Source organism: Colletotrichum acutatum (genome assembly GCF_030867785.1).
Source record: "Colletotrichum acutatum strain CBS 112980 chromosome Unknown BDZ83scaffold_91, whole genome shotgun sequence".
Lineage (NCBI taxonomy): Eukaryota > Fungi > Ascomycota > Sordariomycetes > Glomerellales > Glomerellaceae > Colletotrichum > Colletotrichum acutatum.
The window spans coordinates 147,450-170,992 of NW_026849085.1; the positions used below are offsets into that span (position 1 = coordinate 147,450).

Sequence of the window (23,543 nt, forward strand, 5' to 3'; positions counted from 1 at the left end):
GTCGGCAGAATTTGATAGCTGATGTGTTTCTGTTTGTCACTGACGGGCAACAAATCCGGTAATCGTGGGATAATCGGGCAACTTTTCAATGTTATTTCAAAAGCAGCCGGCGACATTGCGGCTAAATGCCATGTCTTCTTCAGTCAGCTGCTCGTCTGACACCTTGCGTACTTCTTTCTCCTGGCATCCATATACCCCGCGACTACTATTGAATCATATCCAACAACCCGCTATCATACCACAACCCTTGTACTGTCGTTGAGAAGAAGACATTTTGCACACAATCATGGCACCTGCTCGGACAGATGACTTGGGCTCAAGGAAGCCCCGCGTCGTGGCACTCGGCACCCCAAAATATGTCGGCGACGACTACCTCGCCGACTTCGAGACCGAGTTCGACTATTCCGTTCTCGAAGCCACAAACCGAGCAGAAACGATAGCCATGCTGCCAGAGGATATCGGGAAGAACGGCCCTATCGATGCCTTCATCATCCGCATGGGCACGCCGCCATACGAGCCGTTCGACAAGGGTCTCTTGAGCGCTCTGGCACCCAATTGCAAAATCATCACGTCCGCTAGCGCCGGTTACAACGAGTTCGACGTGGAGTGGATGGCCTCGGAAGGCATCTGGTTCTGCAACACGGTCGACGCCGTGGCCGAGGCGACGGCGGATATGGCCTTGTTTCTGACGCTGGCTGTTCTGCGCAACACGAGCAATGCTGAGAAGAGCTCAAAGGCCGGGACATGGAGAGCGGTTCAGGGGCTTGTTCCTGGGAGAGATCCGTCTGGCTTGACTATGGGTATTGTCGGGATGGGGGCTATTGGCAAGGTATATTCTGGTTCATTGCATCAAAATTATATCGTGAAGTTGGTAAGCTAATCTTCGTCATCATGCAGTACCTAGCAAAGAAAGCAGCCGTCTTCAACCTCAAGATCAGATACCACAACCGCCACCAGCTTCCCGCGGAAGATGAAGCAAAGTACAACGCGGTTTACTGCCCAACACTAGAGGACCTTCTCGGCAAGTCCGACATTGTGTCACTCAACTGCCCGCTAAACGACCAGACGACTGGCCTGATCGGATCCGCGGAATTTGCAGCAATGAAAGATGGCGTCTTCATCGTCAACACCGCCCGCGGGCCCGTCATCAATGAGGCGGCGCTCAAGGATGCCCTGGACTCTGGCAAAGTGGCGCGCGCTGGCCTCGACGTTTTCTGCGACGAACCCAAGCCCGACATGGCATTGGTGCAGCATGATAACGTTATTGCGCAACCTCATCTTGGTGGCCTCACAGACATGGCTTTCCAAAAGGCCGAGAGAGAATGTTTTGAGAATATCCGGGCATTGTTCAAGAGGGGGAAGCCTAATTCTCCTGTTATCGACATCCATGACAGGAAAGCAAAGGCTTCGGTTAAGTGAGCCAATAGACTTGGCGACAATTTTTAGCTTTTGGGGGAGATCTAGGATCTGAAGGCAGTAATCTAGTAGCATGAAGCATTAGCATCATACACTTTCTAGAGCGGCTCGCACAGAGTTGCGTCGACTCAACAATGCTTCAAACAGACTCAATACCCCGAGTTCTACATCGAAACTCTGTAAGGTGGTATCAGACAGAATCATAGATCTTAGCTTGACAAGTTTCGTATACTTACGTTCAGGAAATAGCAAACCAACTCGCTATATGATGCTATGTCTCCAATGCGACTGATCCATGTTTCTTGCAGTCGGTTCCGGCATGGATATCTAGAGTAATAACATAAGAGCAAGCTTTTGGAGTAAAAACATACAGACCGCATCTTCCTAGAGAGTGCACATCTTTTCGACGAAATGAAGATGGAAGTTGAATGGGACACATCTTATTGCCAAAGGCCCTCTGACTTCTTATGAGAATACAGACGATGACTCAAACATTACTTTATCAATTCAATGCTGTTAACGTAAGATCTAGTCACTGTAGAAAAGCCCGCAGCCTGCTATAAACGCAATTTGAAGATGGCTTCATCACGCCCGGTATGATGGTACCTCCAAGCCGGGCTGTATCAACGCATCTGATCAGACCTTTTGGCTGACCGCACGCGCGCCGTTCTTCTCAATGCTAGATTCGGGCTCACTGTTCTGATCGCTTCTACACAGATGCACGTTAGCCTCTGGCTAAAATTTGTGAAGTGAGGATACTAACACTGACTCTTGAGCGTCGATGATTGCCTCCTGCTCCCGGGCTTGCTGCTTCAGTTGCTTGGCTCTGCGGCTGACGTTCCACCATGGTCCCTTGAAGAGCTCGTCCAGTTGTTCCAGGCTCTGGAGAGATGTTTCAGGGACAACGCAGTAGACGTAGATCAACGACAGGAAACACCATCCCGCGAAGAAGATGAAAGCGCCCCAGTTGTGAGTTTGGCTGAGCAGCGAAGGCATACCCTTGTTGACGCCGAAGAAGAACAGCCAGTGGAAGAACTGTGCAAAGGCGCTGCCGAAGGAGCGAAGGTGGTTAGGCCATAGCTCGGCACCGAAGACGTAGGGTAGGACGAGGAGGCCTGTAGAAGTATTAGTGAATCTCTATGCCATGACACGAATTTTGACGTTACTCACCGACAGCGTATCCGAATCCGTGGATAAACACAGCGGCGATAGCGGCTTCGCTAGATCCCGGTGCAACATTACCCTCCTGACGATACTTGATAAAGACACCAATGTATAGATCAGAAATCATCTGGATAGTGATACCCGTGAAAAGACTGCGACGGCGACCGAGGGCATCAATGAAGAAGAAGCTGGCAATCAGAGTGAAGAAGAATTTGGCCATGCTGTACATGCCGCTGAGGAACAAGCTACGGGCAGTACCACCACCTAGTCCCAGCATGCTCAGGATGGGAACGAGGTAAGACGTGACGCTGTTTGCTCCGGAAAGTTGAGCGAGAGCGTACGACAGAACGGCCTGCTGCACACGACGCAGGTTGGAGGGGACCAGGAAGGCATCCTTTACCAACACGATGAAGCCAGGGTTGCGTCCGAATTTCTCTTCCTCTTTGGCAATCTGGTCCTTGATGTCTTCGATCTCGGTTGCCACGCGGGGGTGATCGACAGGCAGCCCTCGGAGAGCCGTCAGATTTTGGATCGCCTCGTCGTCCCGTCTGGCAATGAACAGCCAGCGAGGACTTTCATAAAGCAAAAAACTTGCCGCGATGAGGATGACCATAACGATAGTTGGAGAGAAGAAGACGATCTGATACTGGAGTCTTCCGACCGCGACATGGATGAAGCAGGCATAGACGATGAAGACCGACACAGTCAATGACAGCAACATAGCAACGCTGAACCAAACGGCCAGGAGACCGCGGATCTCGGTAGGGGCGATCTCTACGATGCTGACAGGTCCCGTGACTGTAAGAGCACCAATACCCATGCCCGAGACGATGCGAGCAAAGTAGAGGGCGCCGATATTACCCATCGACACGGTCGCGATGATTTGTCCGATGATCCAGATGGTCATGTAGAGACGGTAAGACCACATCCGTCCGATGCGGTCATTGAGGAAGAAGGAAAGGCCGGCGCCGATGCCAGCCCCGATATAAACGAAAGAGATGAAGTTGGAGACTTGGGTTGGGTTCGTCGCCGAGGTAATTCCAAAGTCCTTCTGAAACCCGGGAAGCGACGGCACCACTGAGGACGAGCCTTGATCCCATGCTAGGTTGACCATGTTAGCCGGCACATCTTGAATATGCCATCAATGATGGATGAAATCCTCTTACTGATGGGGATGCCACTCGTGGCATAGAGGGCTGCGGTGAGCAAGAGCTTTCGGTTCGAGATGAGTTCTCGAGGCGACTCCCTGATTGCCGTGATGTACTTGGCGAAGGTCGACTCCGTGAAGACTTGTTTGACACCCATCTTACGGAGGACGACGCGTTGCTCTTCTCGAGTTCGAGTAATGGTCCGGCGAATCGCACCGTCTGGATGATCGGCACGAGAACCCGACCGTGTTGTAGTGAGCAGATGAAACCTTTGGCGACAAGTGTGAGTTTAGATGAACCAAAGGAATCGCGTATTGTGTCGATGGGTCGGTCTTGCGATATAGCATCGGACAGGGAGGTTGCCCAATGGATATCTATATGTCAACCTGATTGCATGTCTGATGGCTCGTTACGCGTGAGCTGGACGTTATCAGAGCCAAGATGCGAAAAAGAGACGTCCGGTCTGGCTCAACCCCTACCCTCCCTCGAGCATGCCTCGCTTGCTGACCAAGGAGTCCCAATCGGCAGGGTCGTTGTCTGTGCAAGCTCAAGATCCGGGGTAGACACCTATGGACGGGGGTTTCCAGTCCGTTCGTCCCTACGGCTCATGATCAAGCAGCTCTTTGAGATAGGATTCTTCCTTGAACCCCCCTTTAGCGTAATCCGTATCAGGCTAAGGTAGCTTGACAGTCACCGGGACTTGCAGTAGCTTGCCTACCACAGCCCTGGATCGTTATCCGGGACAATCCGAGCAAGGGTGTCCATGTCTGCGGCACACTGCGAAATGACGAGAGCGGGGTCGTCGAGCAACGCAGACTAAGAGCCTAGGACGTTATCAGCTGCCGGGACCGGACCCAAGACCGCGCGGTGGGGGAGGGCCCGTGGGGCGCCCGGCAGGAACAATGCTCCGTTGAGGGACAATGTATCTTTGATAGCGACGGCGACTAGGGTTGGATTGGCTGCGCAGTTGTTGGTATCAATTTGAATGTTCTATATCCTACTCCTGTCAAATTGCCAATCATTGTCAGTGTGATATCATTCACATCTGTCACAAGTCACAAGGCTCTCAGAAACTTCGTCGTAGTTGTAGACTCGTTTAGTTCAGACTATTGCTCCTCCATCCAGGCGACGCAGCGACTTTAGCTCCCGCACTTTCTTCTAGCTCCGACCCGGCCAGCAACGTTGCCACGGCGTTTGCCGAAGATCATACCATTCGGCCTGTCGGCGTTCGACTAGTTTGCTCGATCCAAGAGAAAAAGGCCGTTAAACGCCGTTCGAGAAAGCTGGTGTTTCCATCTTTCGGTTGTCGACCCCTCGCCGCCCAAAGTTTAGCAGCACGCTACCGGAGCACGAACAATTCCTTCGGACTCCTCTCCGTGACCTGGCCAGAGTTTCTGGAACATCTTGGGGCCAAAACTCCCGAGCAGAGCTTCTGCATTTCTTCTTCAACTCTGCTGAGCCATACCGGTATATGCAGTAGCGCAGCCCAAAACCATGGCACGCTCACCTAATAAGGACGATGCGGTCATCATCGTTGGGGCCGGCATCTTTGGCCTCAGCACCGCGTTGCACCTGTCTCGCCGGGGATACCAGAACGTCACCGTCTATGACAAACAGCCCTACCACGAAAGTCTGTATTCGTATTTTGAAGGCGCCGATGGAGCCTCTGCAGGTAACAAACTTTATCGCTCCTCTAGTGCTGTTGGCACAAGGCTAACGTACGTTCCAGACATGAACAAAATCATCAGATCTGCTTATGGCGCACAAACAGAGTACCAGGGCTTGACCATCGAGGCGCTAGAGGGCTGGACTGCTTGGAACGAGGAGCTGGTAACCGGGAAGACAGTCCCACCCGGCCTAACCACCAACGACCGCGTGTTTGTCAATAACGGCAACCTATCACTCTCAGACTCAGCAACCTTGCCGCAATTCGAGCAGGACACTGTTGATAACATGGAGGCAGCAGGGCATCGAAATACTCAGCTGATCACCATTGATGAGGAACATCAAAAAATCGCTACTGAAAAAGGATGGTCATTCGGGATGGACCCGTTCCGACGTTTGCAAAGAGGTCTCAATGCGGCCGGCGTTCTCGACACGACGGGAGGCATGGCCGTGGCTGACAAGGCCTGTCGTTTTGCGCTACATAAGGCTGCAAGCCAAGGCGTCAAGTTTGTGTTAGATTCGCAAGCTGGTGCTCTTGTCTCGTTGATTTATGAAGGCCAGAAGGTTGTCGGGATCAAAACCCGAGACGGTAAGACACATCATGGGAAGCTGACTATTCTGGCGTGTGGAGGCTGGACACCCTCCTTACTCCCAGCCCTAGACGGCCTGTGTGAGACTACAGCAGGATCAGTAGTGCTGCTCAAGATCCCGCGCGAATCGCCGCTGTTTACTCGTTTCGCGCCCGGAAACTTCCCAACCTTCACTTACAAGGTACGGGACGGCGCTGAGGGTGGTCTATACGGGTTCCCCAGAGATGAGAACGGCTGGCTGAAGATCGGCTATCGCGGGACCAAATACACAAACCCCGTCACGCAAGCTGATGGCAAGGAACGCAGCGTACCTGTAACGCGGTGGTCAACCGCATCGGCGCCTGGCGACCCCAACGAAGACAGTAACGAACGCTTGACGACGATTCCCCAGCAAGCTCTGAAAGTTTTGCGCTTGTTTTTGGCAGAGAATCTCCCGGAGCTAGGCGCCGAGGGCATCGATATTTCTTTCACTAGAGTCTGTTGGTATACGGACAGCTATGACAACCATTTTGTGATTGACCATGTTCCCGACACCGAGGAGTCACTCATGGTTGCGACTGGCGGCAGTGGACACGCGTTCAAGTATCTTCCGAATATTGGCAACTGGGTTGTAGATGCAGTGGAAAAAAAGGGCCAAGACCAGATTCCACCAAAACTTTGGAAGTGGAGACAAATTGGAAAGCAGGAGAAACCGTATAATGTCTTAATGGAAGGAAGCAAGGGCCCGACAGCTCTCGGCAACGTGCCTTTGGCGGCTGAGATAGAGGTATCTGGTAGTTTAAAATCTAGGCTATAGGATCAAGGCTAGGTCTTGGCATCTCTTAGTCCCTAGGTGTTAGGAGCCTCAATTACTGTATCATTCAAATAAACACACACCGGAATCTCGGTATTTCTCCTGTGGTTCAACTTTTGGTTCAGCCCTAACGTCGACCTACAGCTAGCTGTAGAACGGAAGACATTCAGGTGTACGCGACTCTCAGCTGAGGTTCGGCTAGTATGACCGTAGCGTCGGAGGTGCTCTCCGACTAGCTGCCAAGAACAGCTGTCGTCCTACTAGTTTGCTTCTTTCATCGTATGCCATGATCTACTGTTGTGAAGGTTCGATCCGGGTTTCTTCGGGCTGTCCGTCCTGCATGAGCTACATTAGTCCTGATAAATTCGACTATGCCTCAGTTCACCAGATCTTACTGCAAGTCAGATGCATCTAGACAACGCGCAAGACACGAAGCTTCGGCAGAAACCTCAATTGAAAGTATCTATCTTCTATTGCCTTCTACAAATTGACGAATGTCTTCGAAGTAGACCACGTCCGCGTAAAGAATTACCCGCGAACCACACTGAGCCTCCTAAGCTGTGCCTTGGCATCATCTTAGCTCCTCCTCCCCGACCTCCGTCGACGCCGGTGCCGGCGACTTCTGTGGATACTCCTCGAGATTTTGGTTCTGAGCATTGTTTGAGCTCAACTTCTCCACTCGTTTAGGATCTTTGAGAATAAAGCGGCGGACGAATTGCCAAGTATTTGGGATGCAAGTCGTGAAAACGCCCACGTCAAGCTCTATGTCTGACCACACGGCGACAGGCATTGCATCGACTAGAGATGGTTAGTTCCGCTGAGAGTAGCATGCCAAACAGAATTCTTCTTTCCGTTAATTTGAAACTCTACTCACTAGTTGGATTGGTCGACGCGGTCGTGTACCTCAGAACCGCCCTCAGTCGTATGCCGCTGGAGATTGTGAGGCTGATCGTAGTAAAGGAGTCAGTCGTATGTCAGAGATGAAGATGCCATTGGAGGAACAGTGCTCACAATAGGCCGAGACTGAACATGAACATCACCGCCCACTTCTTTCGTGGTTTCATGTTCAAGAAAAGCACCTGAGATGCCGGTAGAATGAGCATCCAGACGTCCAGGATGATATTGACCGCCCCGTGGACCACGCCAAGCGGCGGTACCGGTACACAGTGACTATTCTCCTCCCCGGTCCATTGTTTCCATGCCATGCCCACGGGCTGACACTGGAATGCTACTAGGAACACAGAGCCCGTCCCGAGCCCCGCGGTGACAGCTAGCGTTACCCACAAGACCCGGCGGAACTTCTCGCCGGGGAAGATTCGGAGGTACATGAACAGTATGGAGCATTTGATCAGCGTCAGTGTAAATACGTAGAGTAGCTGACCAATGTAAAAGGTCTAGAGCCAGTCAGCGTTACGTTTCCGTCCAATGATTCTTTGGCTTTCGACAGAAGTTAATTACCAGGAAGTAAATGTCGATTTGGTCAAAGGTGAGACTCCATATATCTCGCCCAGCACCGTTACGTTCAGCTTCAAAGTAAATGCCACATTAGTTCTAAAACCTCTTTTAGCTACGTGTAGGAATGTTCTTACCGATATAATTCACCGGTATAAAGCCAAACATTATGATCTGGATTCAAGAGTTAGACTTTTCTTCATTCCCATACTCGTTCAATCTAGGGGGCGTAACGTACGTATGTCAGTAAAATGGTACTATCATCATGTCCCCAGGATGATATCCGGGCGATTTTCACTACCATGCGGATGATAATAGCGAAGGTGGGGAGTGTGAAGAACAGGACCAGGCGAATGATCTTGACGGCCGCGAAGTCGTCCTCGACCGGAAAGCCACATTCTGTCTGTGTGATGTTCTTCGTGACTGGGGATATGATTAGCAATGTGCCACGTAGGTACTTCGAACGTTGATCCACTGACCCAGGGCATTTTTGACTGAACAATTCGCTCTAACGCATGTCTCGACTAGATTGATGTATGAAGTGTCATGGCAGAGACACGTTTGATCACCGGAAGCGCACGCTGACTTTGGAATGGCGTCAAGTAGGCAAGGTACCTGTCGGGTGTTAGCAAGGCTTCATCTTAAAGAAGACTTTGTGCGATATATGCTCACTGCGCATGGTGGAAGGTCGCCCAGATTGGATGCGTTCGTCAGGTTACCGAGGCAGAGCAGCAGTAATGGCGGCGCCAGCCGTGCCCAAAACATGACTGCGAAATTGGAAAATCGTCACTGGAATATCTGCGGTCGTTTTCCTTTCGGTATAGGGTCGTTCGTCGTCTGGATGTTTGCTTGTTTTTCTCGCGGGCTTCTCAATTGGTAACGACCACGATTTACCTCTTGGTCTGGAGAGTGTGGTTCGATTTTAGTTTTGCATCAAATGACGAAATTCCCTCAATGGAAGAAAGATTTGATTGAGAGGGATGCTCGTATGTACGATTCCTTCGGCCCGCTTAGATGAGCGGCCAAGTTGTCCTCGAAGCCGCGGTGGCAGTGCATTATTGGCTTTGGGGTGATTCAACTCCGCGCCGCTGACACTCCGATGCCATTTGCGTCAACCTCGATATGAGTGGCGCAGAATGACTACAAAGAAGGCTTTCTATTTAGTACCCCAATTGCTGAAAGAAAGCTGGCAGATCGACTCCAATCGGAAGCCGGTTTCGGTCTAGACCTCTCAGTGCACGAATAGGCGGTCCAGCCAGATCTTTTTCGCGATCTACTGAAGGGCTCAGTCATGAGCTTATCTGGATTGCCATGGCCTTTTGTGCGATGGAATCAAGCAAGCTGGTGATTGCAATTCTACAATTATACTTCGCTGTCGCTTGACCCTAAGATCGGGCCGGGGCTGGGTCCGACTCCCGGGTTTATCACTCCAGCAGCACCACGCGGCCCCGAAATAACTACGACTCTTTCCCATCAACTACAATATAGTGATAAATATGATTATTGTCGCAACGCCACATGTGGCGCTGCCCATATACTGCCGTACGATACCGCTTACCACGAGATGACTGCCCACTTCGTACGGTATTTAGATACGACCCCTTAAGGGTCCCTCACTTAGAGGAATCAAGCCACTTTCTACTATATATGTCTTCCACTTGGATCCCCGCTTTGTGATAATTGTTATCTAGTTTTCTTCAAGTTTACTCTCATCTAATTTTATTAATCAAAAAACAACAAGGTTAGATTAACATATGATTAGCTGTTCTCCTTGATGAGAGTACGTATCTAAGTACTGTCGCTATTCCGCAAGGATATCTTTGTCCTCTCGCTACTCATAGTTGATGGAGTAGTGAGCCTTCAAGAGGCTTTTAACCGTATCAGAGTCTATTCATGATCGGAGCTCCCTGTTTTGACTTCGACAATCATCAAATAGCTCCCGAGTAAATTTCCACACCTTCTCATCCAACCCTCTCCCCCTCATACCCCCCAAAACCTCCTCATTATCCACCCTCTCCCCTAGCGGACCAACCAAAAACACACCACCGCCAGACTTCCTAACACCCTCAATACCCCCAGCAACCTTTACAACTCCCTCCCGTCCCAGAGAATCATACAAATCACTCGTCGCCAAGAACAATCCCCTCGCACCCGCCTCCTCAACGTCCTTTTCCCCCGTAACCCCAACCCCAAACCCCTTCGCCCTCTCCAACCCGGGCGTCGCCACGGGACCAGGCATAGAATGCACGAAACTCGCCTCGGGGTTCTCCCTCGCCAACACCTCAAGCGCGAGCGTGCCCATGGTCGTAGCTTGCACGGAAGCAGGCCAGTGCCCCCAATTCCCCGGTTTCCGGAGATCGAGGTCGTCCTCGTCGACCATGGGACCTTCTAACCCCGCCGCCAGCACCGACACGACACGCGGACGGGTCGCATTATTGAGGAGAGGGAGAAGTCTTTGTACGGCGCGGAGACGGGTATAGTACCGCGTCGACATGGACGGGTCCAGCCCTTCTACGGTGTTTTGACGTCCTTCAAAGGCGATGAAGCCCGCCGAGAGGAAGAGGATGTCGACTTTTGTTTCCTGTTGGAGGATGATGTCCATGGCGGCGTCAATGTCGGATACGAGGGCGTGGTCTGCACGGAGGAGGGTGTAGTTGGCATTTGGGTTTGTGGTTGCGCGCAGCGAGGCGAGGAAGGTCTCGTGGGAAGCAACGCTTTGAGGGCGCGCGACGGTGTAGATGTGCGGGGAGCGCGCGTGTTGGGCGAGGTGTTGGAGGGTGCTTTTGCCGATGCCTGATGTTGCGCCGATGAAGACTGCTACTAGGCCCTTTGGGAGAGACGCGACGAGGGCGTTGGATTGGTTGACTGCCTGGATGGAGGCCATGGTTGAGGAGTTTGGAGTGCGTGATGTCTGGTCGAGATATTTGTGATTCACAATCTTTGAGCTATCGTTAAACTCCTACTTCTATTATTTCATTATGCGCTCACGTGGCACATGTCTTATAAGTCATAATCTACTAGACATTATTGCCAAACATCTCTCAATACCATTACAATACAATTGTTCGATGGTAGCGCGTATATCATCGTCAACAAGCCAGAATTCGATCGAATCTCGGACGAGAGGGATGCATCCTTCTGGCATTGGTTCATCCCATTGGTCAGCCGGAGTCCCTCATCAGGGCAGAGTAACGAGAGGTTGGTCAGCAATGAGCTGCGGTTCGGACGATTAGGTTTGAAGCGGACGACAGAAATAGTCCGAACTACGAAGTCGGTAGAGAGCTGTCTCTGGACCTGCCAATCTTCCAACATGGGCGATCTGGTGGACGCTGGGGTGTCATGTCCTTCGTATCCTCACTCTCACCACGATCCCAAACCCACGCATACTCTCCCATATTCCCATCTCGTTCTCCCGGCGAAAGGTAACTTCCTCCGCACGCACCGTCATGGAAACATTTTCCTCGAATGTTATGGAAGGGGACGTGGGTTTAATAAACTGTCGAGGAGGCGGTGGGGCTGATGAGGACGACGAAGGCGACGACGACGAATCTGTGCCGACTCTGAAAAGCCCCCACCGGCCGGCCTTTTTATCCTCTTTCGCCTGTTCTACCACGGCGCGGACGACGGTGCGATCAAGCCTCGGCTCCGGCTGTAGCCGCTTCGCGAGACGCCGGGCCAGACCTTCGTCGCTCCACCACCACTCTCCCTCCCTAGATGAAGACGATCCGGCGTTGGTGTTTTCGTCCCAACGGCCCCATTCGTCGAATTCATAGGATGAGCCTGTGCTTTGACCTTTGGTGTCACCCCTTCCCTTTGAATCGGGGTAGGCCTCCGGTTCCACGCGGATGACTTCCGCAACCTGTCCCGCCTTAGGGTCGGCATCCGAGGCAATGATCCATTCTGAACCAACTGCTGCTGCCGGCACGAGGTAGAGCTCAGTTAATATCGCTGGATGAGGGGTCGTCCCTAGGCGTGTCAAGAGTGACGTGATGTGTGGCGTTAGGAGTGGTAGAAGAGTTGTCGTCGTGACTGTGTCGCGGGCGGTCTGTTGAGCTTGTGTTTCGCGGAGGAGGGAAGAGAGGTTGTTGAGGGTCGCTGAAACCGATGGGTCGGGGTTAAGCGACGATGATGAGTGGTATGATGTCGTTGCCTCGTTGTATGAAGGGGGCAGATCCCCGTCTCCATCAGGGTACTTGGACATAGCGACAGTACCTTGAGTATGTTTGGAATTGAATTGATGCTTTGTGGTTTGGCTTCCGCAACACAGACTGAGACTTGCGTGAAAGTGAGCTCGTCAGGCTGATGCAGTCGCAAGGGAGATGATTGGAAGTGCGTCGTTCGTGGGTCACTGAGTGAACGACCTTGATAGTCGAACAGTAAGCCTGAGCTCTTTGTGCCAAAACCGCCTCGGGCGACTCTGGCATCAGGTGCGTGCCGCAACGGTGACTGAACCCTGGAGGATCAGAAGAGGCAGGCAACGACTTTCGGTGCCAAGACGGGGATTCAACAATGACGAAAGAGTGGGAACACGGCTCGACATACTCCGTAGTACTTAGGTAGTGAAAGTGCTCTCGGCCGACGCCGATGGGAGCGTCAGTTCGACTTCTACAGGGCTGAAGTTTTGGGAACGGAGAATGCCTGCACGGACACATGCAGTCGGACTCAGAATCCGGGGATGGTGGCGGAGATTATCGGGTTTGGTGGTCACGGGGTCCTCCGAGCGATCACTGGTACGCAGGGGCGAATGTGTATGGTTATGTTGTGTCAAAGGGCAGAGACGGAATGAGGCTGTGAGTTGGTTCGTGGGTGTTGTAGATCCTTGGATAACGTCTCTTGGGGTCGGTTCAGGCGGCACTGCGGCTGGGTGAAGGAAGACAAGCAGGCGCTGCAAAGGCTAGTCGACGATCATCGGTTACGCTAATGGCAGGATCCAAGGGTTCTCGGAGGCGTTTTCGAGTGCCTGGCGAAGGTGCTGAAAAGAAGAGGAGGGGGAAAATGCGCCCGACCAAAGTGCTGTGCTGCGCCGCAGCTGATTCCTATCGCAAGGGGCCAAGGAGACACCAGCGCGCCGCCATCGCTCAGCATTCCCGGAACAGGTGACCGAGAATGAGGCCCGCTCGTCGATTGACATGAGGGAAAATCAGACCCTAGGCTCGGTCATCGTCTAGGGCGTAGGATGTCGAATTGACTCCGATATTGACGTGGATATGTGAGTGATTTCTTGTTGTTGACACTGCGTGATTAAGATAGCAATTTCAGCCGCACGATATGTTGGCATGCAATAGCAAAGTAAGCGTTCGGTGACGAGAACGACAGGCCATCATCTTGGGGTGCCGGGAATTGGAGCAGCAGACTATGCCGTTTGAATGGGCTGGTGGACGAGGCATTACCTTCGTGCCTGCATTGTATCTTCTAGACCCTCGATGATCTGACCCGGGCCTGCACACCTCTGTTATTCCGTCCCTACATCTTTTGATGCATGTCTGACCTGGCGAAACCATAATAGTGAGGGTGTTGTCGATGGTGTCGGGCGAAGAAGTGGAGGGCCTCAGATAGGAAGGGGTGGAGTAGATCGACACCTTAATTTCCCCAGATCAGCCACATTTGGCGATTAGGTAATTCTAGGCACCCATATACGGCAGGCTTCGAGAAGAAATCTAGCGCAAATGAGCCACACCACCTGACTCCGCTGGCTCATAGGGCTGCCATGATTGGCCGAAAATGTTCCGATGGAGTCACGTGGAGTGGTAGGACTGACTAACCGGGTGCTTGCCGTCTGAAGCGGTTTTCGGAAGGGCCAATTCAGCCACTCCATTCGCTCCGTTTCCTCCACATTCAGGTCCAACCGTCCAAGGGTGAAGGTCTTACCATATGCACTGCCGCCACCATCAGAACGATGCTCTGACGGCGACCATTTACCAATGACACCGCCCAACACATTGTCTTCACACCATTAATGCTATGCCGTACTAGGCATGCCACGAGGCTCATTTCAACAGGCTGCCAGAATGGCAAGTCGTGTAACGAGAATGCCTGGTCATTAATGGGCCACGCGCTAGCTGCAATCGTTTACCGCCGCTAACTTCAATGCTTGGCTGGGCGTTTGCCCCATCCATGAACTACCTTACCCGAGATGCCAAGGTAGGTGACATGATGTGAGTCCATTTTCGAGCTTACAGCCAAGGTAGAGCTTCGATCTGCCTCGTTGGTTTCCAAGGTATATAATAGGACCGTTCCTCCTATTTGCAGTGATGCGTCACACCAACAAAGAGCTACTTCAAGATACCCCAGGTCTCCGTGTCTAGTACAGGAGAAGTAATTTAGCAATCTCACCAGCAACCTAACTCGTCAACGTATACTCCAAACATCCATTGATCTACTACCCAAGCTTCTAACAACAGATTCATTGGGAAGCAGTCGCCTCAAAAAATCATAGCCTCTTCTACCTCTTCCAACCCTACCTCCATCTATACCTTACTCTCACTCACTTCTACCCATACAAGACCGCCAAAATGTCGTACAGAGTCGCCGCCCCCGATGAATACCTCGCCATCACGGGTATGTCCGTGAAGACGGTCAAAATCACAAAGGCCGCCTGGGTTTGGCCTTTCCAACGCTGCATGCGCTTCCGCATCACCCCCCATGACTATGCCATGAGCCTCCAGGCCATGACCAAGGAGAAGCTTCAGTTCCTCCTGCCCGTCGTCTTCACCGTAGGTCCCGACGTCAACCAGCGCGGCGCCAATGCCGCTCATCAATCAAGCCACCACTCCGAGACCCCCGACCAGCAGCAGCACGACGAGGATGACAGCTACATTTCCTCCAACCGCCGTGAGGACCGCGGCGACGCTCTCATGAAGTACGCCATGCTCCTCGCCGAGTCCGCCGACAAGAAGACCAGCTCCCTCGTCCACCTCGAGAACATCGTCAAGGGCATCATCGAAGGTGAGGTCCGTGTCCTGGTCTCCAGCATGACCATGGAGGAGATCTTCACCGAGCGCGAGGTCTTCAAGCGCCGCATCTTCCGCAACATCCAGTCCGAGCTCAGCCAGTTCGGCCTCAAGATCTACAACGCAAACGTAAAGGAGCTCAAGGACGCCCCCAACTCAAACTACTTTGAGTCCCTCTCCCGCAAGGCCCATGAGGGCGCCAGCAACCAGGCCAGGATCGACGTCGCCGAGGCCCAGCTCCGCGGTAACGTCGGCGAGTCGAAGCGCAAGGGCGAGCAGGAGCGCGAGATTGCAAAGATCAACGCCGAGACCGCCGTCCAGAAGACGGACCGCGACATCGAGCGCGCCACCGCCGAGGCCAACCTCGACACCCGCCAGGCCTCCCTCAGCAAGGACGTCGAGATCGCCCGCGTCGAGGCCCGCCGCGCCCTCGAGTCCAAGGACGAGGACCTCAAGCGCGAGGTCGAGGTCAAGCGCGCCGCCGCCGAGATTGAGCGCCTGCGTGCCACTGAGGTCGTGAAAGCCACCATTGAGCGCGAGGCCCGCCAGCAAAAGGCCGACGCCGAGGCCTACGCCATCGAGGCCGACGCCAAGGCCAACTTTGAGAAGAGCCAGCGCGAGACCGAGGCAAAGGCCTTCAAGACGCAAAAGGATGCCGACGCGCACACCTCAGCCGAGTTCAACCGCACCACCAAGACGGCCGACGCCAACGCCTACAAGGCCCGCCAGGACGCCGAGGCGCACCAGTACTCTGCCCAGCTCAACGCCGAGGCCGATCTCGCCATTATGCTCAAGAAGGCCGAGGGTATGGCCGCCATGGCGGACGCCTACGGAAAGATGTCGACCGCCTTTGGTGGTCCCGCGGGTCTGCTGCAGTACCTCATGATCGAGAAGGGCACCTACGTCCAGCTCGCAAAGGCCAACGCCGAGGCCATCCGCGGCCTGCAGCCCAAGATTAGCGTCTGGAACACGGGCAGTCAGGGCTCCGGTGAGGGTGGTGGCAACTCCGGTATCGATACCATGCGCAACGTCTACCAGATGCTGCCTCCCCTGATGACGACCATCAACGAGCAGACTGGGATTACGCTGCCCGAGTGGCAGTTTGGCAAGATGAATGCCGGTATGCAGGCTATGCAGAGCGAGAACGGCAGCAAGATCAATGGTTCCAAGTAAGGGACCAATGATAATATCACAGACACTCATTTAAATGATTGGGGTAGATTGGCGTTGGTGGCTTATGCCTGATTCACGAGTTTGATGATACCATAGGAGGGATGGCCATAGTCGATTTCATAGATCTCCTTTGTCTGTAGTTGTACTTTTAGTTTGATAGTTAGTACTAAATATCTCCTTGAGTCTTTTACACTATATAATATTCCATAATTCCACTGCCCCCCCTCCCCCCCATTCCTTTCCCCGTGAACAGAAATATTTACAACATTCAGCAATGACGATCTGCTAGGCATGCAAATCATTGCGCAATACACCCGTCCGAAGACCCCTCAGTAGGGTGCACCTACTAGGTGGCAGAAATAACCATCTCTGCACTACGAGCAATCCTGGGTATAATCCGGCACGGGAATCGCTTCGGGTGACTCGTAAGCCCATTCGTCAACTCCACACGTGGTATAATTTCCTCCCCCCTCGGCCCTCTCGCCCTCTCAATCTTGACCGTCGCCAACATGGAAGCAATCACAATCCAAACACTCGCCTCCGCAAGATGCTTGCCAATACAAACCCTCCTCCCAAACCCAAACTGTCCCACCGAAAACGGCTCCCCGCGACCGCCCCGCTCAACAGGAACGTACCTCTCTGGGTCAAACACCTCAGGATCAGCATACGTCCGCTCATCGTGAGTCATGGCACGCGCGTTGGCGTACACGAACGACCCCTTTGGTATAAACATGCCATCGTACACATCATCCTCGAGTGAGCGGTGCGGGACACCGATAGGGGATACAGGGCACCACCGCAGCGTCTCCTGGACGATATAGTCGATATACGGCAGCTTCGGCCGGTCCTCGAAAGAAGGCATCCTCTCGCCCCCGACGACCTCGTCCAGCATCCTCTGCGCTTTTTCCTGTACCTCGGGGTGCAGAACCATGTTGAGGACAAACACCACCAGCGTGGACCAAGTCGTATCCTGCCCCGCGGCATAGACTGCCCCCGCAGCACCCTTGATGTCGTCTATCGACAGCTCCGGCACGATGCCGGACTCCATCTGCTCTGCCCTCTGCTCCAGTAGGGTCTTGACGAGGCTATGTTCCCGGTCTTGGGTCCTCTTGGCAGCCACAGCGGCGTATGGCGCATCGTGGATCTGGCGGATCGCCCAGCTCCAGGTCCGCGCGAAGCGGAGTGATCGGTCTCGGACCAGCCAGTCGGGGAGGTACCGCACAAAAGGGAAGTAGTCAACAAGCGTCCCGGCCGGCGCCCCTCCATGGCCGAGGGCGTAGGATGCATCCGCGGCCATTTGGATATACGGGTCGGTATCACTCTCAACATTAACACCGAACCCAATCTTCATCACAATAGCAGTCGCAAACCTCCGCAGCGACGTCTCCCAGCTTTCAGGGTTACTTAAAATTCCCTTCACCAGAATCAACGCCTCCCTCTCCTGCAGCTCGTGATACACCTGCACACTCGTCTTGGAGAAGCTCCGCTGCAGGATCCTGCGATGCATACGGAACTCTGGCCCCCATCGCATAAATGTCAGCGTCTTGCGCCAGCCCATCTCCTCGAATAGCACAAAGCGCGGGCGATCGCCGTAGTTTGCGCCCCGCTTATCGAGCAGGTCGACGGCGGCGCGGACGGAGTTGAGGACGATGATCGGCTGGCCTAGGACGTTGAAGGAGAGTACGTCGGATCGGTATTCTTTTGACCAGGCGGCGTAGGCGTGTTCGGGGTTGTCGGTCGGGATGATGCGGAGGTGGCCGAGGATCGGTTCGCCGGGGGGACCGGGCGGGAGCGGGAGGTATTGGTGGGTTCCGAGTTTGCGGAGGCGCGTGCGCGTGCACCGGGTCCGTAGGGCGTAGACGGTGACGGTGGCGAGGAGGAGGATGAGGAGTAGCATTGCGGCAAACCGTGTCCTGTGCACGGATAGAAGTTGCAATAGGGCCATTGTTGGGTACCGATATTCAGTTGCAGGTATATAGCGAGCGTAACTGCTCCCAGTATACTTAGTCTTACTAGGACTACCGAAGCTGGAAAGAAGGGTATTGGCGACGGGGATGTCTCGAGACTCTTATACAGAAGTATCACCAATGATAGCCAACGTAATGCCACTCCAACTTTGTTGTGATGCAGCACGTAGGAACCCCAAAGTGGTCATCTTGGCTGACAGGTGGAGGAGGGGCCAGCTCCCCTTCAAGCACGTAATGATGAGGATATCTATTTTGCCAGCGGGTCATCCGCGAGTTGTAAGAGTAAGAGTCAAGCAATACAGACTAAAAAGCCGTTTGACTCGGGTTAGTGCATGGGAGAATCTTGGGATGAGGGTGACAAGCCGCCAAAGCCAACACTCATAAAAACCTGGCCGGAAATTCTGCCCACGACGGTTTGTCGCATCCTGGTCACCACCGGCAAAAGGGTCCGTAGCCGGCGACAAGCTCCTGAGTTTGCCGGAGCCGGGCAAAATGGTAATTCTCTTACACTACGGCCCGTCGCCCATAAGTGTATTTCCATATTTCTCGCTTAGCGAGGTTTGTGCTATTTCGGAAGTCGTCACTGTGAAATGTTTCTCAGACGTGGAATAGGCCGTACCTCTTGAAACTCATGCCTATTCCGAATGTGATATTATCTGCATACCTTGTCCTCCCACGTGGCCCTCCGCTTGTTAGTTCATCTCTAGTCTCCCACGATCTTACCTAAGATTCAGATTGAGTCACGAGTAACCACATCTAGTCAGTGACGTGCAGACGGGAACTCGCTACTACCGAGTCACACGGAGCCGCGTGGTTTTATTTTCTGCTCTACCCCTCACACACGTTACACCTAGCCCACGTAAGAGAGAAATGGTCGGGGCCGCAACGGCGGTCGCTTAACCCGCGGCGCCGACTGACTCGGATACCCACCACTACCAAACGGGGATTCGGAAATCGATCCGGATCGGAGACGGTGCCGGGAACGTAAGATGGCGGGCTCGCTGCACGCGTGTCGGCAGAATCATACGGCCAGCTTCCCGCCATCATGCGAATCATGCCGACATGCTGGAACTGAAGACGTGAGATTTCGCGCATTCCTTTTGCCCAATGGAGCGAATCGCTGGCCGTTGGTTTGACAAAAGATTACTACGGTCCTCTCAACCCGGTGATACCGACTCCTCAGGCAGCCCCCATGGCCTTTCTCTAGTGTGTGGCTCTTCCACTGTCAAGGGAAGTTTTGGATTGAGTATAAGTGCGGAAGGCAGTGAAATGGAAAAGGGAGCGGCAGTTTCCATGCCTCAGACGCCTAACGGTGAGCTGGGATGAGTACACCTCCAAACTATCATATAGATAATGACACGTTGGGGGCCTCCGGTGCGAGCAAGAAAACTAATAAGAGAACCAGCAAGGCAATGACATGCTGAATCAAAAAGTATCTGAAGGCTGAAGACCCTTCACTGCGTCCCACTTCTAGAATTCAAGCAATATTTCGGGAGAGCGTACCACGGGGCACCCTGGCAACTAGACGGTTTCTCCTCTTCTGTATCCTTTCCATGTTATGTTTTCCCACCTACATCTCGATACGTAGATAAAGTTTTGCTTCGGCAACAACAGATCGCTTATTAGAGCAGATACGAGGTTTGGCATAATGGCAGAAGGGATATACCGGCCTGCACAAGACAACACCCACGCTTTGTCCATACTCGCTTTTGGAGCTTGATACAACGAGGACAATGAAAGAGGCTCAATATGAAAGGGGTTGCAGTGCGCGTAATCAATTCGCGCTGCTGACTGGAGAGCTACATGTATGGAAGAGATGTGCGCCCTCCCGGCGAGTGCTCGGGCCGAAAAGATGGTGCGGAGGGGTTGGCAAGGCATACCTTCTTGATGACACAATGACAAGAGAACCTTGATGTTCACTTCGATCATAGCATCCCCCCGCCCTTCCCATTGAATGATCTGACAGTATTTCACCTTTCCAGGAGAGCGGCTTGACTTTCAAAGTTGTCGCTGGGGAGAGGGCTGCATTGATTGGCACGCATTCTGCTATCGCGAGCTCATACCTCATGGTACGTTGCCCGGATAGATGCCTCTTTGCGACGCGTTTCCAGGCACATAGCCTTCAAGAGCGAGTCCATCGTCTTTTGGGCATCCAGCTGATTAGATCGGGGCAAACTATCCATGGAATACCAAGAGTAGGTAATGTACGCTGCGTTAGCAGAGGGGCTTAAGGTGCGGAGGGCGGAGGCGGCATTGAGACATAGAGTGAGTACCCGGAACCAATGGTTGGAGATTTGAGGGACCAAATTTCACAAACTTCATCTGTCTCTCCCACGTCATGGTGTTGCGGCCAAATGATCCCGTTTTTAGGGGGAGGGGAAACTGGCGGAATAGGGGGTCGGGGGTTTGCCTCAAATACATAGGTAATCTCGCCCCATCCCTCATCACCGCAGATAACGAGGAGCCATACAAACCTGCTATCCCAGAGAGCTTCTGGAGCAATGACGAATTATTTGGTAACGTCGTCAATCATATGAGAAGATAGGGACGTAAAAAAGTATGAGGGCTCGCGATGAGGAGTTCCCCACCAAGGTATCTGTAGGAGGTAGTCTTCTCCGTCAATAAGTGCGATTCGTTATTATTCTAGCCCTGGCGTCACCCGGATCTATGTCTGCACATCGTAATACTAAGAGGCCGAAGGCATAGTAGTGAGGTCTTTGAGAAGTCTAGACCAGCTGCATCAAGCGCAGCCGACAAGCACGAGGCGACAGCAAAGGTTGCAACAGGTCTCAAGCTCCATTCTCGTGATTGCATCACCTGTCGCCGAGGAATCCCAGGAATGGTGGTGACTCGCAAGCGCAGAGTTAGTGGCCTATACAGACGATTGATGTGTCGAACAACAGAGCTTTGACGGCCGAAGGTACTGGTAAAGATGGCGAGGGGTCCCTGTTGTGAATGGCGGCCTAGATCTACACATGCCCCAAATGGAGTTGTTCCTTTGTGACCTCTTCGAAGCCGAATACATTCTTGAGTGGCGAGCCCAGCTATAGTTTATTCACTGTCACTAGAAAGAGCCCCCGACCAATACCTATGTGAGGCTATCGTATTTTCCTCGATCCTCCTTCTTACTGTCTAAATTCATTTTACCTGATGATCAACGATTTGCCTGAATTACATAGATCTCTCATAAGTCCATGTGCCTGCGCTCTGATTGAGCCTACATAGTGATTAGTCGGATCACCGTATGACGCAAAAGACAGATCTGTCGATCAAATCACGGGAGCGGTCGTAAATGGCTCTTAAGTAGCTAAGAATGTGTATTTCCGGTCCGAGTAAGCTATCGAAAAGAGGAGAAAAGCATGAAATCCCGACTTTGTCAACCCGAATCCAACTGCCAACTTTAAGTCTCAGAGTCGAAATTGGATGTGTCGCTCCAAATAGCCTGTTTCATCACACGTCTCCCAGAAGAAGAAGCCTGCTGGACGAAGCCAGTATCATACGCCACCGCTATGATAGAATCATCGCTTCCGCTGCTTGACACCTCCTCTATTCCACGGACGTGACCAACAGTGCGAAGTCCAACTGCAGACCTCTTGAAATGAGTAGCACCCGGCACTATTTTGGAGTTTGGCAAGCGGTCCGTTGGCTTGAGCTCCGGAAGATGACCGGATGGTTTGGAACCAAGACCTGATAGCTTGTTAATGGCTGCGCTGTGTTTTGGTAAGACTACTCGCTTCCGCTTTCGAGGATTTTCAATCTCATCGGAGTTACGTAGCTCTTCGCGCTCAAGATCACTTTGTACAGGCTTTTCTGGGCAGGCCACAATGTCTCCGTCTTTCGTCACCAGGAGACCGAAGCCTTCATCGTCTACCTCTGTGTCAATCAAGCAGCAGCAGTAGGACGGATCGTAGTACAATGGTAACCTCAACGTAGGCATACTGCGGATGATTCTTTTTCCGCCATGACCCATGTAATGCCTTTGAATGACAAAGGATCGTTCATCACCAGCACCTTCAAACTCGAGCTCGAACAGCCAATAACCCTTGTGAGGTTGGGGAAGTTCGATGACATCGCAGCAGGATGCAAGACGGAGATACTTCTTCCTGTCAGGAACCTGTAGAAAAGGGTCGCAAATAATCCTGACTCTAGATTTACCACTGAACCACCTTTTCCAAGGACTTGGCCCAGCCTGTCCATGGGTTTTGTCAGTACACACAAAGGAGTAAATGATAAGCGACGCAAAATAGGTCGAAACAACTTACTAAGTCCAATGAAACCTCGATCTCTTCTTCCCACTGGCCTCCAGATTCATTTGGCCTTTTGGAGAGACTTCCTCGTTGGAATCCAAACGCGGCACCCTTTGCTATTGACTCTCGTACAGACATCGTGTTTGCTGTCGCAAGTGCTACCCCTCGGCAAATGTTCCATGAACTGCCGTTGGATATCAGCATTGCCGTGCTCGCAGTTCTGAGTCGAGCTATTAACATGTTACTCACTCGTCCTTCGGTGTGTACATCGTGGATGGCTCCGACAACCCGTACCGCCGGCAGGCCATGTTGAGCCGAGCTTGGACAGCAGAGTTCTTACCACTGCCCCCTGACAGAACAACTTTGACATGGGCGTTGAGAGACACTGCTTCAGCGATTTTCCTTTCAGCAAGCTTCAGAGGCTCTCCCATAGCCCTCCAAAAACAGCTCTTGGATTCATTTAGTGAAATATTCACGCTGCATATTTGTTGCTCGTCGTCAGGGTTCGGACAGGTGAAGTACATCGGCTCAACCTCGCTTCCTTTGAAATTCACAATCTTTCGCTGGAATGATTCGAGAAGTTCTGATCGTAGTCGAGGTGGTAGAGCGCGCTTAGTAGTCTTCTCCACGTACGACTTCATGAACTTATTGACCTCTTGCTCCCACCACTGAGTACCGCCAAAGGTCGCTTCGGAAAACGTGTCAGATATGTCGAGAAACAAGCTAGTGTCCAGAACATACAAAATGTTTGACCCACTCGATGGTAGCTGAGTTTGCCGTCGGTGCTCTTCTGTGCACTAAACATGCACCCGTTCTAGAATTGGTCATTCGCCTTATGAACTTTTTCCCGGACATTGGTGATGTGTTAGATTACTGACCATCGTGTAACCACCGAAGTCCAAAAAGACGACAAGGACTGGGATCTGTGGTGATACAAAAATCTCATCGACGAGCCGTTCAGTGGCGAACAATTTATGG

General features: G+C 52.6%; 10 protein-coding genes across 10 annotated transcripts; 3 read left to right on the forward strand and 7 right to left on the reverse strand.

The window, feature by feature from the left end:
• The first annotated feature begins 65 nt into the window (after nt 1-65).
• On the forward strand, nt 66-1,659 carry BDZ83DRAFT_794913 (putative 2-hydroxyacid dehydrogenase). Its single transcript, XM_060515826.1, has 2 exons — nt 66-829; nt 898-1,659. Exons 1-2 carry the CDS (start codon nt 287-289, stop codon nt 1,417-1,419), a joined length of 1,065 nt encoding a protein of 354 aa, XP_060361778.1. The 5' UTR covers nt 66-286; the 3' UTR covers nt 1,420-1,659.
• Nucleotides 1,660-1,902: 243 nt separating this feature from the next.
• On the reverse strand, nt 1,903-4,214 carry BDZ83DRAFT_455647 (putative sugar transporter). The gene is made up of 4 exons (XM_060503188.1): nt 3,747-4,214; nt 2,587-3,681; nt 2,180-2,531; nt 1,903-2,125 (listed from the first exon to the last, which is right to left on the reverse strand). Exons 1-4 carry the CDS (start codon nt 3,883-3,885, stop codon nt 2,053-2,055), a joined length of 1,659 nt encoding a protein of 552 aa, XP_060361779.1. The 5' UTR covers nt 3,886-4,214; the 3' UTR covers nt 1,903-2,052.
• An 833-nt stretch (nt 4,215-5,047) lies between these two features.
• BDZ83DRAFT_455712 (FAD dependent oxidoreductase) lies at nt 5,048-6,980 on the forward strand. The gene is made up of 2 exons (XM_060503189.1): nt 5,048-5,400; nt 5,458-6,980. Exons 1-2 carry the CDS (start codon nt 5,223-5,225, stop codon nt 6,777-6,779), a joined length of 1,500 nt encoding a protein of 499 aa, XP_060361780.1. The 5' UTR covers nt 5,048-5,222; the 3' UTR covers nt 6,780-6,980.
• Nucleotides 6,981-7,479: 499 nt separating this feature from the next.
• BDZ83DRAFT_551033 (uncharacterized protein) lies at nt 7,480-8,837 on the reverse strand (the record flags this gene model as incomplete). The annotated part of the gene is made up of 7 exons (XM_060503490.1): nt 7,480-7,574; nt 7,651-7,721; nt 7,788-8,170; nt 8,235-8,302; nt 8,366-8,402; nt 8,467-8,651; nt 8,708-8,837. Coding segments are annotated over 7 exons (969 nt in total), but the record flags the coding sequence as incomplete, so codon positions are not given.
• A 1,282-nt stretch (nt 8,838-10,119) lies between these two features.
• On the reverse strand, nt 10,120-11,112 carry BDZ83DRAFT_584730 (short-chain dehydrogenase/reductase; the record flags this gene model as incomplete). Its single annotated transcript, XM_060505789.1, has 1 exon — nt 10,120-11,112. One exon carries the CDS (start codon nt 11,110-11,112, stop codon nt 10,120-10,122), a length of 993 nt encoding a protein of 330 aa, XP_060361782.1.
• Nucleotides 11,113-11,339: 227 nt separating this feature from the next.
• On the reverse strand, nt 11,340-12,646 carry BDZ83DRAFT_455718 (uncharacterized protein). Its single transcript, XM_060503190.1, has one exon. It carries the CDS (start codon nt 12,427-12,429, stop codon nt 11,566-11,568), a length of 864 nt encoding a protein of 287 aa, XP_060361783.1. The 5' UTR covers nt 12,430-12,646; the 3' UTR covers nt 11,340-11,565.
• A 134-nt stretch (nt 12,647-12,780) lies between these two features.
• Nucleotides 12,781-13,729, reverse strand: BDZ83DRAFT_654570 (uncharacterized protein; the record flags this gene model as incomplete). Its single annotated transcript, XM_060510727.1, has 2 exons — nt 12,781-13,122; nt 13,619-13,729. 2 exons carry the CDS (start codon nt 13,727-13,729, stop codon nt 12,781-12,783), a joined length of 453 nt encoding a protein of 150 aa, XP_060361784.1.
• A 1,011-nt stretch (nt 13,730-14,740) lies between these two features.
• On the forward strand, nt 14,741-16,351 carry BDZ83DRAFT_584696 (SPFH domain/Band 7 family protein; the record flags this gene model as incomplete). The annotated part of the gene is made up of 1 exon (XM_060505783.1): nt 14,741-16,351. One exon carries the CDS (start codon nt 14,741-14,743, stop codon nt 16,349-16,351), a length of 1,611 nt encoding a protein of 536 aa, XP_060361785.1.
• Nucleotides 16,352-16,579: 228 nt separating this feature from the next.
• On the reverse strand, nt 16,580-18,496 carry BDZ83DRAFT_631292 (cytochrome p450 monooxygenase). Its single transcript, XM_060508895.1, has one exon. The coding sequence runs from the start codon at nt 18,294-18,296 to the stop codon at nt 16,698-16,700; it is 1,599 nt and encodes a 532-aa protein (XP_060361786.1). The 5' UTR covers nt 18,297-18,496; the 3' UTR covers nt 16,580-16,697.
• A 4,258-nt stretch (nt 18,497-22,754) lies between these two features.
• On the reverse strand, nt 22,755-23,103 carry BDZ83DRAFT_631293 (uncharacterized protein). The gene has a single exon (XM_060508896.1). It carries the CDS (start codon nt 23,087-23,089, stop codon nt 22,811-22,813), a length of 279 nt encoding a protein of 92 aa, XP_060361787.1. The 5' UTR covers nt 23,090-23,103; the 3' UTR covers nt 22,755-22,810.
• Nucleotides 23,104-23,543: the final 440 nt, after the last annotated feature.

Excerpts from the sequence above, each read along its gene's own strand:
- BDZ83DRAFT_455718 (XM_060503190.1), bottom strand. The coding sequence starts at position 12,429 with ATGTCCAAGTACCCTGATGGAGACGGGGATCTGCCCCCTTCATACAAC.
- BDZ83DRAFT_631293 (XM_060508896.1), bottom strand. The coding sequence starts at position 23,089 with ATGTACTTCACCTGTCCGAACCCTGACGACGAGCAACAAATATGCAGC.
- BDZ83DRAFT_631292 (XM_060508895.1), bottom strand. The coding sequence starts at position 18,296 with ATGGCCCTATTGCAACTTCTATCCGTGCACAGGACACGGTTTGCCGCA.
- BDZ83DRAFT_455712 (XM_060503189.1), top strand. The coding sequence starts at position 5,223 with ATGGCACGCTCACCTAATAAGGACGATGCGGTCATCATCGTTGGGGCC. Across the intron at positions 5,401-5,457 it reads CGCCGATGGAGCCTCTGCAG|ACATGAACAAAATCATCAGA; the intron begins GTAACAAACTTT and ends CGTACGTTCCAG.
- BDZ83DRAFT_455647 (XM_060503188.1), bottom strand. The coding sequence starts at position 3,885 with ATGGGTGTCAAACAAGTCTTCACGGAGTCGACCTTCGCCAAGTACATC. Across the intron at positions 3,682-3,746 it reads CACGAGTGGCATCCCCATCA|CATGGGATCAAGGCTCGTCC; the intron begins GTAAGAGGATTT and ends TGGTCAACCTAG. Across the intron at positions 2,532-2,586 it reads CGGATTCGGATACGCTGTCG|GCCTCCTCGTCCTACCCTAC; the intron begins GTGAGTAACGTC and ends ATACTTCTACAG.
- BDZ83DRAFT_794913 (XM_060515826.1), top strand. The coding sequence starts at position 287 with ATGGCACCTGCTCGGACAGATGACTTGGGCTCAAGGAAGCCCCGCGTC. Across the intron at positions 830-897 it reads GGATGGGGGCTATTGGCAAG|TACCTAGCAAAGAAAGCAGC; the intron begins GTATATTCTGGT and ends GTCATCATGCAG.